This window comes from Bactrocera neohumeralis, chromosome 2, assembly GCF_024586455.1.
Source record: "Bactrocera neohumeralis isolate Rockhampton chromosome 2, APGP_CSIRO_Bneo_wtdbg2-racon-allhic-juicebox.fasta_v2, whole genome shotgun sequence".
Classification (NCBI taxonomy): domain Eukaryota; kingdom Metazoa; phylum Arthropoda; class Insecta; order Diptera; family Tephritidae; genus Bactrocera; species Bactrocera neohumeralis.
Window position 1 is genome coordinate 6,903,192 of NC_065919.1, and position 18,081 is coordinate 6,921,272.

The 18,081-nt window shown below is 35.5% G+C and overlaps 1 protein-coding gene across 6 annotated transcripts in view; it reads left to right on the plus strand.

The window, feature by feature from the left end:
* Nucleotides 1-18,081, plus strand: part of LOC126767919 (uncharacterized) — a 68,300-nt gene that overhangs the window by 21,103 nt on the left and 29,116 nt on the right. For all 6 annotated transcript variants that reach the window (XM_050485708.1, XM_050485754.1, XM_050485718.1 and 3 more), the window contains one exon: nt 9,743-9,779. In XM_050485708.1, coding sequence (XP_050341665.1) covers nt 9,743-9,779 — 37 coding nt within the window. The remainder of the gene's footprint in view (nt 1-9,742; nt 9,780-18,081) is intronic.

An 18,081-nucleotide genomic window follows, 5' to 3' on the forward strand; every position in this document is an offset into this window, starting at 1 on the left:
GTGAATTGCAGCGCCTGCTGATGAATTTTCTATAAGTATGTACATATACATATATAAACAATAGCAAATGATTTAATTACGCACACATACTTACATACATTCACGCATATAAATATACACACATATGCATATATGTGTTTATTTAAATAAACGTTGCATATTCTGCTTATTTTGTCGAACTCTGCAGCCGCCAACGTTTATATGCCGCTGTCGGCGTCGCTGCAGTTGTGGGCGTTGCAGCCTTTTCCGTTAGTAATTAGATACGCTCTCATTTTTTCATCGAGTTTTTGAGTTTTATGCTTTGTCTTTAGCCTTTAATGTGGTTTCTTTACATCTGAATGTCTCTCCTTTCTCCAGCATATTGGATATAAGACTATGAAAAATCTTAGCTCAAACTAGTCTCTAACTAGTTTTCTTAAAGGGTTACAAGGGTTTTGTCGGGTAAAAAACAGCTTTTTTCCTAAAATTTTTTTCTATTAGATTTTTTTATTTATTTTTCTAAATAGATTTTTTGAAACCCGTAAACCCAAGTAACCCCTTAAAAACAGGTAAATTCAGTGGAAAAGTGCTGATTGAAGATTTTGGAAGTGCCAGGCAATATTAAGTATTCTACGAGTATAGTACTATATGTTATTGTAATTGTAATAAGAAACATATCCTAGAAAGAAATGTAATAAGTTTCTCCGCTTTCAATCATAGTTCCCCAGCTCTTCCGGCATAATTATTTTTAATCGCTTAAGATTCCTTTATAGTCTTTTTAAGGAACGTCAAGTTAATTACCTTACCTTTAAGTTAGCCACTTTCTCTGCTAACTTCACCAATGTTTCGTGGTAACAAAAGTGCTCATACTTTAACTTAAGTATGCTTTGGTAATAAGTTACTGTTTATTATCGGCCTAAAGTCAGACTTTTTAATTGAATCAGGATGACTAAACTTTCGTTTTGGTTTTCACTGAATAAACGCTTTCAATAAAAATTAAGTTGAAAATTATTTTCTGATAACGAGTATCTTCTTTATATTAATATATTATATCTGTACTATAATTATTTATTTTTTTAATATATGTAGATATTCAATTCCAATCTTACGTTATTTTTGGGACACCCCTTATATAAGCTTCGTCAACAGAGTTGATCGAATCACCTTGGAATCATTTCCTAACGCAATAATTAATCTGTGCAAATACTTGTTTTTAGAGTAATCTTTGAATTTCAATTACTTGAGAGGGTGATAAATAGTATAATTTACACTACTTAACAAATCTGAAAGAAAAATTTGCGACTGATGTGCTAATTTGTATGTGGGATCCTGATATACGTAATCAGGACACCTCATAAAAGGTAAAAAATTACCAACACGTGAAGCTATTTTTGTTATTTTAGTAAATTGTGTTCGTTTGACCCCTACAACCCTTGACAACAGCACAAAAATATTATGCAATAGGAAATTTGTACTATTATCTTTGGTCTTAGCAATTCAAAATTAGCAAGAAATAACCCCTAAATGACTATTCACTAATGTTAGTAGGTTTTTAATCGATTGGACTGTGCCGGCATAATTTTGAGTCTCGATCTGCTAAAGTAAAAAATTACTTTCATTTATAAGGAAAAATGCATGTAAAAAGTATACAGCAATTAGAAAAAAAAACTAACAGTTTTTGTAACAGTGAACTACTATTCTTTATTTATAGTCAATTGTGCTTTTGCCATGCGGCAACGCGAGTTGGGCTATGGCTACAGATAACCGAAAACGTTGCCTACATTTTGGCGATGAGTTGTAAATCATAAATTTTCGATACAGTTTAGCTTTTTTTTTGTCAAAAATGTCTCTTAGAAACTAATACAGATTTTGTTTAATAAATCGCGTTACTTCTCAATAACTATTTTATTATTTTGCGAACCGACAAACCATTTTGAAACACTTCGAATTGTTTACGCTGTTCGGTGACTCCCAATAGCAGTGCGTTTTGGGTATTAATATAATCAAATTGAAATTCTTTACGCACTAATTTATCATAATTTTTCTGGAACATGATAGTTCAATAGAAAATTCTGTTATAAATTAAACAAATTCGTGAAAAGGCGATAAAAGTAGGCTACAGCTGAGCGCAAATAAATTGTAGACAACAGCTAGGCGAGTGCCGAGAGCAACAACATAGTACAGCGAACTATTAAAAACAAATATAACAACAAAGTATTAATAGCTGGGAGTCGCTGAGGAGCGCGAGATCTCTGCTGCCATCGGTGCGCATGTACTCAAGTGGTTGCGACTGTAGAGCGACTGAAGAATGCAATCTACGCACATGCAAGATTTCACCAAACACCTTGGCAGAAAACACTAAACTAGCACAGCAACAACAATAATCACAATCAAAATTAAGCAATCAACAGTTTGGAGATCTACAAATAACATCGAGAATTTATTAGCGCTACACACAGCATCGCTGCGTGTTGTTGTTTTATTGCATTTTTATTAAAATTGTTGATATTATCGTTGCTGTTGTTCCACAAGCTGCTTCGTCTGCCGTTTTTAGTATTACTGCGCAGCATTGCTCTCTTCTGTTTTATGTAGTTTTGTTCAGTCATTTCGTTTAGAACGCGCGCCTATTTGACCAATGCCGCGCGCTGTCACAATCGCCGGGGCGTATGCGTATTGCCACGCGGTCGCCCGGCTGCAGTTGAAAGTGGTGCGCGTTGGTGCTTGCACGCGAACACACATCGCACATACGATTTAGGAAACGCGCGCGTCAACACTTTTTCTCTAGTTTGCATGTGGGCGTTGATAGACAGGGCGTATGCGCGCTTAAAGGTACGCTAACCTTTTGCACGCTGTGACCGCGCGTTGAACTTTCGGTCGCTTTTTGCGCGTGTTTATCGCTCCTCCCAGCGAATTGTTTGCAATTTTCCAATAAAATATAATTTGTTTGCTTTCATTATTACTTTTGTAATGAAATTTTGTATTTATTTATGTCTGAGTATGCTTTTGTTGAGCTATTAAAAAAGTAAACGAAGTAAACAAGCTAAAAAAATATGTGAAATAAATTTCGCTACTCACTAAATATATACAGACATACATAGGTATATATGTAGCCACGCGCCACTTGGGCGTACGCCGGTGGAATGCCTCGTGAAGCGCCAGCATCCCGCAGTCTGCGCGCGCCCACCGAACGACACGCTTACACGGCAGGCGTTTAGTTCATGTAGGCTTTTTGTCTGTCAGCCAGCCAGTCGCGTTATAAATGTCGCGAAAAAGCAGCGTGTTCTAGGCAAATTACCATTGCGTTGCGGCACATGGTCACACACACACACACATACAAAGATATATGCGTAGCCAAAAATACGCTCTCACATAGTTAATAAAATCGTAAAAAAAGCCTAAACGCCTAGTGAAAGTGACAGCTAAGTGAGTGTGCAAGTAGTGCGCGTCGTCGCGGGCGCAGCGCGTATGCGAACACAAATAGCATAGACGAACGAAGTGTGTTTCAGCAAATAATATCTCCTTATGAGCTACTTTTACGACTCGGAGTAAGTTAATGATAAATATAGATATTAAAAAAAAAAAAAATAATTTATAATTAACGAGTTGAGGCTAAAAGGTGCTTGTACGAGTTGCCTCGTTGCAGATTTACCGACTTATCAGCAATCTGCGTGTTTCTTATATTCTCTGCGTTTGTTGTCGGGGAAATTTCTTTAGTCTTAGAAGAGATTGTGTGCAGTTATTGAATGTATTTTGTGATTTAAGAATGTTTCAAGAGTTTCAAAAAGCGATTAATATTGAAATGCTATGTATTGCTTTTGTTGTTCTCATGGCACAGTGTCTCCTGCGTAGTGATGCTGAGAAACTTAACTCTTTTATTCTTGAAATCAAGGAGTACAAATGATTTGCGCGTGTTTGTATCATAGTATCATATATTATAAACCAATAATTGGTTGTGAAGTGTTCCTTGTACGATCTGCTATTATAAGATTTCGTTAGAAGTTTAAAGTGCAATAAAAGGCGCTTATCAACATCATTCAACGCCAGCAGTGGAATATATTATGCAGTATTGAATGTATGTATATATATTGTGTGACGTCATTTTAGCGTTGCTCCGAGCGTGCATAAATTTTGTAAATTTTCCGCGGAGTCGTCAAAAGATCCTTAATAAATATGTATTATATCAGTTAGAGCCCTTTGAAAGTTGGACAAGAACTCAAAACTAATTTTTTCTATATTTTAAAAGTAAATATTTATATACTCTCTCTCTCTCTCTCTCTCTCTCTCTCTAAGCATTTCGAAACAATCCGAGAATGAATAAATGAGGATGAGGATATACAGATTACTACCACTGAAAGCTTTGTTATTTATAATATTTTTAGACCAGTTGTAGTAACATTTAGGTTATTTAAAGCCAAAAAGCCTCAGAATAAAAAAAAAATAATTCTTTAGTTTCAGTTTTTCAATTCTTTAATTTTAATCTTTCAATTCTTTAAATTTCCAAAAATTTAAAATTTCCTAAATTTTTGTTCAAAAAATTTATGCACACAAAACCTTCAAAACCGTCAAACCGTCAAAAAGCACAATCGATCAGTGCAACGTCAAGCGTTTGGAGAAAAAGCAAATGCAAATTTTCAAGTTCAATTTGAAAACCTCTATCATATCTTACAAGCAATTATTTTTCCATAAATATTTTGGATTAAGGCCAACATTGCGAAGCGATAAGCACAAGCCGTTGTGAGAAATTTTTTTTCTTCACACCTAAGAGCGATTTCCGGTTGTCATAAAGTGGAAAACACTTACGGAGAAATCTTCAAACAAAACGAAAAGTATGAAAACACTGCATGAACTGTAAATGTTTAGATGCAATTCAAAAATGATATTTGCATATTTTGGCCTCCAGAAATGACCTTGATTTGTATACATTTCATTTTAGAAAACAATGAAATATACCAAAAACATTTTGAATTTATTATGGAATTGTCAGTTTTGTATTACTGTATTATACTATTTCCTAATTTTCGATTGTATATATAGTATAATGTTGTTTGATTCAATTGGGTTATAGAACTTCGGTAGAGATGGCTTGGTGTACGGTTAATTGCTTAAATAAAACTTTTTGATACTTTATGATTGAATTGAAAGTTTCGGTACTTATTAAGGTTATTTAACACCGGAAGATACTCTGGTTGGGGATCCATCTATTGTATTGCTGCGTTCGTAACTCTTAGGGACTAGTTTAAATAAAATTTAAGCAAGGCTTTAGCTTTCATATAGGAAATATTGGGTAGTCGAAAAAGTCTCTTCGTATTTCCAATCAAATTTCAATTAATTTTTTTTTTATATTTATAATAACAAATAAATAAACAAATATATACTATTTTGGTCGACCACTCAACATTTCGGAAGCGACCGAACCATTGTTGTGCTGCACGAACTGTGATCGGTAGCAACCCAGATATACGACTGTAACGACATCTATTGACAAAATACGAAAAGACTTTTTCGACCGCTCTACAGTTTCGAGAAGTCAAATATATAGATTCTTTAACATTTATGCTCAAAATATAGTCAAAACAGTCGGGTCTGTGAAATGGAAACCATTTGAGTCTTAAGCAACCTGAGGGAATTGGTTTAAATCTTGCTTCTTGATACAAATCATTGAAAAATATCACTACTCTCTTCTCTTCTAAGAAACACAAACAAGAGCAATTATGGTTAGATTAGGTTTTTGAATTATAAATATAAAAAAAATGAAGTTTGATTAGAAATACGAAAAGAAAAGAAAATAAAGAAATACGACTACAAATATATGCACCAAGGGTGTTCAAGGATCGTGCTGTTAGGCGCATAAAGTTTCTTCTTCTTTTTCATCTTATATAATGTATAATATTTACTAATATGGTCGTTACGTAAATCTTCAGGGACTGATGAAACCATCTTTCGTTTGCATCACGCTTTCATGCAAATATGCTTCAAGGAAGAGGGGGAGAGAGAGGGGAGATAGAGGTGCTGACAATCAGCCAGATATGCAGCTCCGGTGTACAGAGTAGTTAATGCTTTTTGTGTGAACGCCTGTGGCGGCCTCGTTCTGCTTGCACGTTGCCTTTATGTAATCACAATACAATGCCCACATCGGCAACACCAGTGATGTTCGTGTTGTCAGCGGCAACAACACAGATATTGTCATCGCCTGCCACACGTACATGTGTTGCACATGTAAGCGTGCATTAGTGAAGTAAATCTTGTTGACAACGCTCACACACACACACACGCACACATGTGAATATGTGTGCAGAGGAAGGCGTTAGCTGATTATTTGGTAGATACTTGATGATTTAATCGATAATCAATGAAACATGTGCAAGTGTGCGCTTGTTTGTGCGCTTGTGTGTATGTGTAAGTGTGTTAGTGCTAGAAATTGAACTCGTGCACGCTTTCAGTCATAATTAAATGAGTATGTTGCATGTGGCTAGGGCCGGGTTCAAGGAAGCACACACATTGATGCGGATGTGGTAAAGGATGCACGGCGCTGTGTCTGATGCAGCTTCTGCTGTCAGAAATGTCATTGAACATCCGCAATGTAGCAAACAATGGGATTTAAATATGTACATGCTGGTGATATGTAATGATTACAGTTCAGTGTATGTGTGCTTGTGTTTTCACATGGGCTGGTGTGTGTTCGTTGTTTGTAGTTTGTGTAAATATATGTAAGTTATGTCATGTGTGTGGAATTAGGCGGAAGGACACTTTTTGTCAGCGAAATTCTGTCCTCAAAATGATTTGCTGAGAACTTGGCTGTCGCCATGGATTTTTTGAAGGCTTTAATGCATTTTTAATTTTTAAATAATAAGACAGCTTTAAGTTTTGTCCTCGGGTAAAAAACAGCCTTTTTCAACATTTTTCTCATATAAAAAATAAAATATTTTATTAGAATTTTTGATTGCTACAAACATACACTATTAACAAAAAAATTCTGAAATTTAAAAAACAAATATATTTTAAACTCGCCCATTGGGACGCCGTTTCCGGTAACCCCTCGAAAATAAATGCGCCTGCGTTGGCAGGGTAACTCCTTACAGGATAATCTAAAGTGAAAAAATACGTGTTTTAGTTAAAACCTTATATTAGAACTTGGACGAAAGATAAAAACTGAAAATTGGATTTTTGGCAGACATTTTTACAAAAAAATTAAAATTTCAGTGAAAATTTCGCGACATTTTTTTTCAAATAGTTGTAATCGAAAAAAATCCTTCGTCCGAGTTTTTAAGAATTGTACTTCGCAGACCCGTGTAAAATTTTATGAAGATCGGTTGCGTAGTTCTCGAGAAATCTTGCCAACCGACTTCAAAAACACAGTTTCGAAAAAAACGCGTTTAAAGACGGCGCACTTAGCCTAGCTAGCTCGAGCGCACAAGTTCTCAGGGCTGTATCTCCGAAACTATTACTCGGTTCAACTTGAAAATTAAGGACAATATTCTAGAGGTGTTGTAGAATTTAATAAAAAAATATAAAAAATCGCTATTTTGAAACCTGTGAACCCATGTGACCTTGCAGTGATTTTGGTCTCACTCTTCTTCTGATGCTTCTTATCGGCTATGTTCGCTATATCCTGAATGCTTCAGCTCAGGATGAAACTAAGATGCATTGGAAACGGGTTTTCAAGGGTAGAGAATATCTGCATTTTTGTTGGCTGGTGACAATAGGTGGTTTTTGAGGAGCTCAAGTGTCTAAATCAGCTTTTCTTTTTTTTCTGTGGCGCTACAACCGTGGTGAGCCATGAACACATAACTTCGTCAGTTGCCTCAATCCTTTGCCTGCTCTTGCTAATTGAACATCCAAAGTGTAGACATGTCGCTATGCACTTGGTCTCTCTATGGGATGCGTGGGCGCTCTTGCTTCCATTGTCCACCCATGGGTATCCAATCGAAGGAGTTTTTACCTGGAGCATCGTCTTCCATGCGCACTGTAGGGCCTAACCAGCGCATTCTTTGGAATATTAACCTCTTAAAAATTCCCGTGTCGCCGTAGAGCTCAAACGGTTCGTGGTTCCATTTTTTTAGATATTCATCGCTTATGCCGACGGCTCCAAAGATCTTGCGAAGAACAGTTCTCTCGAATGCTCCAAGTGCTTTCTCATTTCGGTTCGTCATGGTCCGTGCTTTTGCGCTGTATAATAGGATGGAAATAATTAGAGGCTTATAGAGTGTAAGTTTTGTTTGTCGTGATTGTCCACGGATCTTTAGTAGCACCTGTTGGCAAGAGTTATTCTGCACTTGATCTCCAAACTTAGAATATTGGTGGAGACTAAACTGGTTCCAACTGGTTCCGAGATATACAGAGTGTCTAAATCTACTGAAGCGATATATCTGGGTTATCATTTTGTCTGCTTAAGTGAGATTTAAGAATGTTATATCTTCAAAAAGTACGACAAACTAATTTTTTCATGTCACTTGCTAGTTTTCTCTTATCTCTGTAAATGACATCTGAGACTATGTGATTTCCACTGCAGTCGGGTCTAACCGGTGCGTATTCCGTTTTATAACAATAAAAAGCAATCAAATTGGTAGCATTAACCAAAACTATTTGAGACAAGCTTTACATATAGCCACAGACAATCAAAACGTTTTAAAAGTCTTGGAACTAAATCTATGTACTTTTCGTTTAAGAAAGCATCATATTTAGGTTTGAAAATAGAGAATATATGACATACTTGGATATATGTTTTATGAATACGCAAAGAATGAGGGCAATGTGGCCTACTATAATGCATATCAACACATATATATTGTGCTTATGCTTTCATTTCATGTTTAGTGCGACCGTTTCTTTAACTTCCGGTTCAACAGTCTTATGTGACAGATTCCTTAAACAATAGCTCGACTTTATTAATTATGTATCTGTATCCTTTTCTGGGTAAATTATGGGCAAAATTTTGGCTATACTGAGTCACGTGAGAAGATAGGTTCTCAATGAAATTTAATAAACTTTATGAAAATGACAAAAATTTTTGGTATTGAGTTACTATATTATTTAAAATCTAGTATGATGGTTCTGAGTAGATGTTTTCCTACAAAACGATTTCAGGATTTGTTTGAAATGAGCTGTGATGTGTTGTTTATTTCATTTGAAGTCAGTATGTTGGGTTTAAATAAAGGTTAAAAGTAGCAACGGCAACTGAAAATATGAACTTACACAAATCTTATCCACGATACGACAATCGATAAATACTCAAAGGGACATGTCAAAATTGAATGTCTCCGATAAAGAGCAATATACCGTAAAATCGACGCTAAAAATATGCTAAGCAGAAAATAAACAAAAACAAAAAGCATACACAACTCTTAAAACAATAAACAATTTAAGCATTTGTAAACAGTTTTCTATATCCAAAAAAAAAAAAAAAAAAAACAAAAAAGAAAGTAAAAAATCTTGTGCTCAAATTAAATTTTCTTATTTCTTTCTCTTCACCCAACGCTGCACCATGTACGTATTTGCCGCTGCGCTCACCCTAATGTTTATTTGGATTTACTATTGTTATTTATTTCTGTCCCAATTTCTTGCGAACTACCAATTGTTCATGCTCTTTCGTTTGGCTATTTGATTTTTTCTTTCGTTGTTGTTGCTTGTACTCTTTACGTTTTTGTTTTGTTTTCCCCATTTCTTTTCAATATTCTTTTCTTCTTTCGGTTGCTATTGGTTTCTGTCCATTTTGTTTTTATTCGTACATTTTGTGGGGGAACCTAACGCAACAATATGCTCCGAGAACGAAGACGCCTCGCTCATTACAAGCTCAGCAGCAGGTAACTTTTAAACATATACTTACATATATATATATAGATCCATATATCTTTATCTTTTAGATTTACAACTATATATTTTTATATTTCTCTTTGTATACATTTTTGCAGTGTAAATATTTATTTAAGATTTACATTAATGCCGTTGCCGTTTGATAAAACCTGAGGGAAATTTTAGGAACGCAAAAACACATAACCGACCACGCTTACGAAAGCCAGTGCAAACACCTGCCCACATCGCCGATTTATTAGCTTTTGAATTTTCAGCTTTATTTAGTGCGATGAATATTGGTTCCGTGTGAATTATACCGTAAAATTATAATACTTAATTTTCATTTTATTGGTGCCTTAAATGTCGACTTATGACTTTCTTGTTTAAAAACGGCGCCAAAAAAGCAATTTCGGGGGATTCAAAAACCACATAAATGCGATTTGGCAATTATGAAATTGAAACATTTGCGTAGTGTGAGAGCATTTATCATTTTCTGTCTAAACATGAGCATATTTGTTTACCAATTTTTTTTTTTTTAATCTGACCTCAAGAGGTTTCAAATCATATATTGTCATTATTTTTGCTTTCAAAAGATGACAGTAGATTTTATTGTCGAGTATGTTTTGGAACCTTAAGCCCTCAAACGCTGATAATATTGCAATTTGTTTTGAAAAATCTGAAAAAATAGTTGTTAAAAGTTACGGAGTTCCACAAAAGTATTCGTCCATAAACTGTGGTTTTACATTGTGCCTTGAGCCGATTTCAGCAGCCATATTTGCGGTAAATGATTCCTTTCCATAAGCAGCGCCTTTCCCTAAATTCTAGAAACAGCATATTCAGGTTGAGATATCAACATTATCTCAGCATCTAGTCTCTCGGAAGTCTTGATGTGTTTTCCCACAAAAAATTTAGATGAAAATTTTAGAGTTCCTCATAACAAATATTTTTTTAGCATATAAAGAAAATATTAGACTTCTTTAGAGTATGACATATTAAACTATAAACTATAAAAACTGTAATACAAATCGAATAGTGGTGTTTTCTTAGCAGGCAGTGTAGTGTTAATTAGTTATGGTTACCTCTCGCTAATTCTTCTTCATTATATTCGAAATTTTGGCCACCTCTACGTCTTAAATATTATATTTTCTCACTAATGCTTGGTTAGTGAACTAAAATTGGATCTTAAAAGCTGCATTATTATTATTATCCATCATTAGTTTTTCGAAAATAATCTCGAGAAGAATGGCATCCCTTAAATTGATGTGTTGAGTTTAGAGATTTGAGAGCAAAATTCAAATATCAATACACTGTTCGATAACTGTTAAACTTGATAGAATGTGTTGTTGCTTACACTTAAATGATTGTGGAATGAGCTTTCAAAAGTTTTGAAAATTTATGTTTGAAATTATAAATTTTGTCCACAGTATTGTGCTTTAAAAGCTCTCAAAGAAATATGAGAGCATAATTCAAATATCAATAAACTGTTAAATAGTTTTTAAACTTGATAAATTATGTTGTTGCATAGGTTAAAGAATGAGCTTTGAAAAGCTTTGAAAATTTATTTTTGAAATTAAAAATTTTGTCCACAGTGTTGTGCTTAAAAGCTCGCTAACAAGATCGCAACGCATCTCCGATTTTGTACATAATGAAAAGCTAGCAAATAAAGCTTTTAGCATATTTAGTTGGCAGTCAAAAATATTTTTAGGCCAATAAAGCTTTGCAAGCTTTATTTAGTTAGCAAAACGCCTAAAAGCGCGCAGTGATTATTGTACGAAAGCATAACTTATCAACGCTTTAAAGACTCAATGATGTATGCCATAGTGAAAATATGGCAACACTGCCGGCTTACATATATATGTATATGAAATAAGCAGACACAAATTTACAGCAAAATAAAACAAAAACAATCGCTTTCCATTAACAAATGACAGACAACTTGTAGCAGATTTATATGCATTTTGACGAGCGCGCCGCATTTTAATGCCATAATTCAAGCGTAAATGGCATATAATCTCCCATTTGACATTTTTACAAGTTCTCATTAATGCTTTAAATCCAATAGAAAGTGGCCAAAATAAACAAAAGAGGGGCATAAAGGATTTCCAAAGAATATTACAAATAAACACGTGTTTAAAATCAAATAAATAAATGTGTTTAATACCGTCAACCGCAATTTGGTGCTTGTATGTGTTTCTACAAATCCATATTATAAATTATGTACTTATACAATTTTCATTTCCGCTTTATTTTGTTGGTATTTACAACAATGAGCTAGCATTGCTGTCAAATTTGCGTCAAGCAAGTGATAATTATTAAAGAAAAAAGGGTTGAACTGTATTTTGGAGCCTTAATTGAAATATGTAGTTGTGTATGTGAAGCAAATTTCACACGATTTTTTGGCACGTGGCACGAAGTGTGTAACAATTGTCAAAATTATGTCACAACAAGCACAATCTAAACATTGCAGTTGTGGTTTGGTGTACAAGCACCGTTACAGTTTTCGAAATAAGGCCATGAACAGCAAGTGTCGCAGAGCTTTCATTACAGAATACATACACACACATATGTATGTGTGTATATGTGACTTTAATTATTCTGGTTTGCTGTTATTTGGCAACTTTTGAGCATGAAAACAATCAGTACTGGTTATTATTTTAATTAGAGGCACTTGTGATAGTAAAATATAAAAAATTTACAGTCACAATGATTTTATTGTTGGATACACATACCGATGCTCGTTGTTATTGTATTTTTTTAAATGAAATTAGAAATCGTTTCCAACAGTTAAGCTGTAATATTGCAAATTACTGAGTATTTAACTAGTGCTAATTTAACCAACGATTACTTTCAAATACCTCCGGTAAAGGAAGCAGTTTCATCAGCTGATAGCTAGCAGACAATGAAGGCTATTATAATGCTAAACATTTATTAAATTCTTACGAGCTGAAATTACCTCTGATATTTTCCCTTTGCATATGAATATAAGTGAAATCCTTTTAAAAGCGAACTTACTTAAGTATGCAGGGATAAAGTATAGCAAACGTGAAAAAGACGATAATGACGTAGAGACTAAGCTATTACAATGAAGAGTAACTTTGTATGCCAGTACCAAAAGAGGGCTCAAAGCAGCCCATATCATCATCAGACAGTTTTTAAAACATATATATAGATCGGCAGAATAGTTGAAGATAATCAATGATATCTGAACATGTAGGAGTTCTCCTCAATGGTTTGTGCCGTGACGAGAGAGACTAAATAGTTACATGTATGTGTGCCATTACAAGACTGAATTGATTATGCACCTTTTTGTTGACAAAGGTTTCTATTTGGGCAGATAATTTCGAATACGACTTCTCTGATTTTATTCTACACGATAGTGTGTCATCTTTCCGTTAAAGAAAAGCCCGTAGTGAAGGAAATATCGCAGCCGTTCAGTTCAGTGTTTAGCCCAATGCGAATCAATCACTTCAACGTCGTGCTGCAGAGTTGTATCTCTCTCCGATGACAAGATCGTTTTGTGGTTGTATTTGGCTCTGTACGCAATATGATTGTTTTGGTACAAGAGCTGGAGCCGACAGACCATTTGAAGTGTCGTAGCTTTGCCGTTTGGTCGCTGGAAATGATAGATAACGATTTTCATCGAAAAAGCTTCTCAGATCAGGCCCATTTTCTTCAGAAATGAGGCAGGAAATGCAGCTATCCTTAATAGCGAGCATTAAAGCACGAAGTTGCCTGACTTTTTTTCCCTCGGAATTTGACGAAATCGAGGCGTACGATCTCTATTTCCAGCAAGACGGTGCGCCGCCTCATGTTTTCCGCTGTTAACGAGTCAATGTCGAGAAATGGCACAGTCAAATGGCCGTCAGAATCATGCAATTAACAACTCGGTATAATTTTTTCTGGAAGTGTGTTAAATCAAATTAAAAATTGAAAACTAAGGGAAAGGCTTCACGTCGTTTTAATGGTATAATTCAAGGAGAATCCACGGCAGATAACTCCTTATTGGTTAAATATTGATATTTTCGTTTGACATCGAACCATCGATGAAAATTCTTAGTTTTTAGTATATTTTCCTTAAGGTTATTTTGAAAATAAAGTATGGACCTTTGACAATCTCAAGACAAACCTTGTGCGCAAGAAATATGGGACATGTTGAAAAAGTAATGAAAAGTGGACACGACGACAATCATATACAACCAAAGTGATATATATTCTTTAAGCCTTTCTTTAGACTAATTTTATATTTTTAATTGTAAATCAAGTTACGTCGAATTCGTCGTAAATATGAAGTAACACAAATAAATATATAGCATACCTGTATGCAAATCACACTATACATACGTATATTGTATTTGTTTATTTACTTTGGTATGTACACAAATAAATAACAATCAAATTATAATGCAACTTTAAACTACTTGAACCATGAGTTTATATAATAACTCACATATTTACTTTAATTAGTAGCGTTAACTTTGTAATTACGATGTTGCACATTGTTATCTATACCCACACACACCTACATACATATTACAACTCAAGTGAATATAAATTTGATGCAAAACTCCACTTGAATTTCTTTACTAGTGTATTAATGTACACACTTTATGCAATAAATTGATTCCCATAACACTTAACAGTGAGTATTTCAGTGGAAATATCGCTTTTGAGGATAATTAAATTTTAATGCGATTACAAAAATCTTTTTTTATTGTTGTTGTAAAAGTAAAAATAGCAAAACTTGCAAAAAAATGTAAATTGTATTGTTGAACATAGTTTTCAAGTGTGTAGGTTTTTGCATTTTTAATGGGGTTACGCCGTGGCGGCGTGAGTTTTTCACTTTAATGATGAAGCGTTTTAAATATGTCGATATTTATTTATTTATATTCATTATGAATTTGACGCTGAAGCCAAATGGAACTTTTTATAATTTGTGGCATATGTGTTTGTAAAAAAATATTATTTATAGAATTAAATTGACTATAAGTGTTTTTTTTTTATAAATTTAATTCCCTTGTATTATCACTTTACTGAGATGCAAATTCATTTGCGGTTAGGTAATGTAACAACAAACACGCGCGGCGTTCAAAATAGAGAGAGTTTTATAAATGCACTAATGTTTTGAGATATTAAACTCTAGAGTTTAACATCCAGTATTCATATATAGTTGTCAAAAAAGTCTTGCGGTATTTTCGCTAGTTGGCGCTGAAAGCGCGTAGTTCTAGTTTTATTCGTCGCATCGGGTCATGCTATAACTTTTTGGAAAGCTCATTTCACGCGTTAACACGTGTTTGATTGATTGCCGTTTCTTTTAAGTCGTTCGTAATGCGTCGCTTTGAGCAAAATAAAGAGAAAATACGGCATATTTTACAGTACTACTACGATAAAGGCAAAAATGCATCTCAAGCCGCCAATAAAATTTGTGCAGTTTATGAATCCGATACAGTTTCCATTTCCCCCGCACAAGGATGATTTCAACGTTCTCGTTCTGGTGTAGAGGTGGTCGAAGATGCGCCACGCACCGCTTACGCGGTTATAGCCGATTTAACAACAGCGTGCCAGTCCTTTCTGCTTTTCGCTATTGGACGCCAATTCGAAATACCAAGTGCACTGTTCTTCTTCATCTGATCTCGCGAAAGGAGTTTCGGTCTTTCTCTTCCTCTGTTTCCACGGGCGAGTACTGAATCGAAAACCTTCAAAACTGGGGTGTTATCATCCATCCGGGCAACATGTCCTAGCCAGCGCAGCCGCTGCCTCTTGAGTCGCTGAACTATGTCAACGTCGCCGTATATCTCGTACGTCTCATCATTCCATCGATTTGCCGCTGCCAATGTGCAAAGGGCCATAATCTTTCGCAGAACCTTTATTTCGAAAACTCCTAAGGCGGACTCATCAGATTTTGTCATCGTCCATGCCTCTGCACCATATAGCAGGACGTCAATAATGAGTGACTTATAGAGTTCGGTTTTTGTTCGTTGAGAAAGGACTTTACTTTTTAATTGCCGACTCAGTCTAAAGTAGCATTTGTTGGCAAGAGTGATTCTGCGTTAAAGACGGCTGACATTGTTGTGGGTGTTGATACTGGCTCCAAGACAGACGAAATTATTTAGGACTTCAAAGTAATGACTGCCCACAGTAACGGGATATGTTTGGTCTTGTCCTCGTTCACAACTAGACCCATACGCTTCGCTTTCTTTTCCAGTTTAGGTCCATAATATCAACATAATCGGTGAAATCGGCAATAGATCGAAGAATTCACGCGATAAGTAGTTTCTTTGTCATAAACCTCTCTTGGTATCGAACGGTGCGGAGAGGTCCTTCCGGATCCTGATGGAGGTTTTGGCGTTGCTCAATTATCTCCCTTCCGCCTTTTTGTCTTTTGAATTTCGCGGCTGTGTATTAAGCGCTACAGAGCTCGTATCTGGCAATACTATACGTCTTTGAAAGGTCTTGACATAACCTACAAAACGACGCTATGCATGATTAGTTTGGATATTGCGTTCAACAGTTATAGACGTGTAAACATGGATTCAGATGGTGTTAAGAGCGGGGGAAAACGACACCATGGACAAGCCAGCCGGCGGAAGACCTGTGACGACGAATACCGATCAAATCATTAAAAATATCGAGTTAGACCGGCATGTGGCATCTCGCAACATCGCCCAAAGATGGGAGTTAGTCACCAAACCATTTTAAACCATATGCAGAAGGCTGGATACACAAAAAAGCTTGATGTTTGGGTGCTGCATGATTTGACGCAAAAAAACCCTCTGGACCGAATCAACGCCTACGATATGCTGCTGAAACGGAACGAACTCGACCTATTTTTGAAGCGGATGGTGACTGATGACAAAAAGTGGATCACATACGACCATATCAAGCGAAAACAGTCATGGTCGAAGGCCGGTGAATCGTCCCAAACAGTGGCCAAGTCGGGATTGACGGCCAGGAAGGTTTTGCTGTGTGTTTGGTAGGATTCGAAGGGAATAATTCACTCTGAGCTGCTCCCATATGGCCAGACGTTTAATTCTACCATCTACTGCGAACAACTGGACCGCTTGAAGCAGGCGATCGGCCAGACGCGTCCATAATTGGCCAACAGGAAGGGTGTAGTGTTCCACAAGGACAACCCTAGACCACACACTTCGTTGATGACTCGTTAGAAGCTACGAGAACTCGGATGGCAGATTTTATTGGATCCAGCATATAGCCTCACATAGCGTCAAGTGATTACCACCTGTTAGCCATGGCGAACGCCCTTGTTCGTGTAAAGGTTGAACTCAAAAGAAGCTTGAAAAGTTTCAAGTACCGCAAATAAGAACGAGGGGATAGTGTTGCCGTCTAGATGGAAACAGATTATCAAACGAAAAGTATCATTTGAAATAAATCATAGTTACCTTTTTATAAAGCATTAATAAAGAGCAAAAAAGCGGAAGGGAGATATTTGTATGTATGGAAGGTCAAATAGGTCATTATCATATATTGAAAACATTAATGGAAGAGTTGCTCCATTAATGAAAGGTAAATTTAATTATACAAGATTTTTCCAATTCAAAAATTCAAAAACGTTAAGGATTTTATGAAATTAATTAGCTAATTAAATTACTTTAGCAACAATAACTTTTAGTCGAGTCGGTCACAGCTAAACAAACAATAAGCAGAAAAGTGCCATCTGGCTTCAGAGATAACGGTTCTTGTTAAATATTCACCGCCTACTGCGATAAAAAAATTTAGTGAATATGAAATAATTCAAATGTTATGACATATGTATATTTAAAATGCAGTATTTATGGACGCCAATTTTTCCAAGAAAAACATGAAATTAGGCGGTGGCTTTATAAATATTTCGCTTGGTGTATAGTACTAATAATATTTCTGCTCTCAAACCTACGCTCCATACTCTACTGTTAATAATGTTTTGAGAGACGCCGTTGAGAATTTATTGCTGATGTGATTAATTTTGTTATTTTAGCGAGTGTTCTTTTCGCACTTACTTGAAAGTGAGCGTGACAAAAAGCAACCATCCTCGTTAATAAGAAAATAGTTTGGATCTCATGCGCTGCTGTTGGAAACCAGTTTCGGAACAAAATTTGTCCTATAGTTTAATTACTGTTATATATTTAATTTCTACACTAAATTTTAAACTAAATTTGTTATTGACTTTGTGTTGTTCTTTATGCTAATAAAGATACAATTTAAGGAGTAAATAGTTTGGCGACTTTCCGCTCATTGGAAATGCGCTCAAATAAAAAAGCTCAAAACGAAAAAGAGCAGCCGCTGCAAACGCCAATGATTTGTTGCTTTATTGAGCGT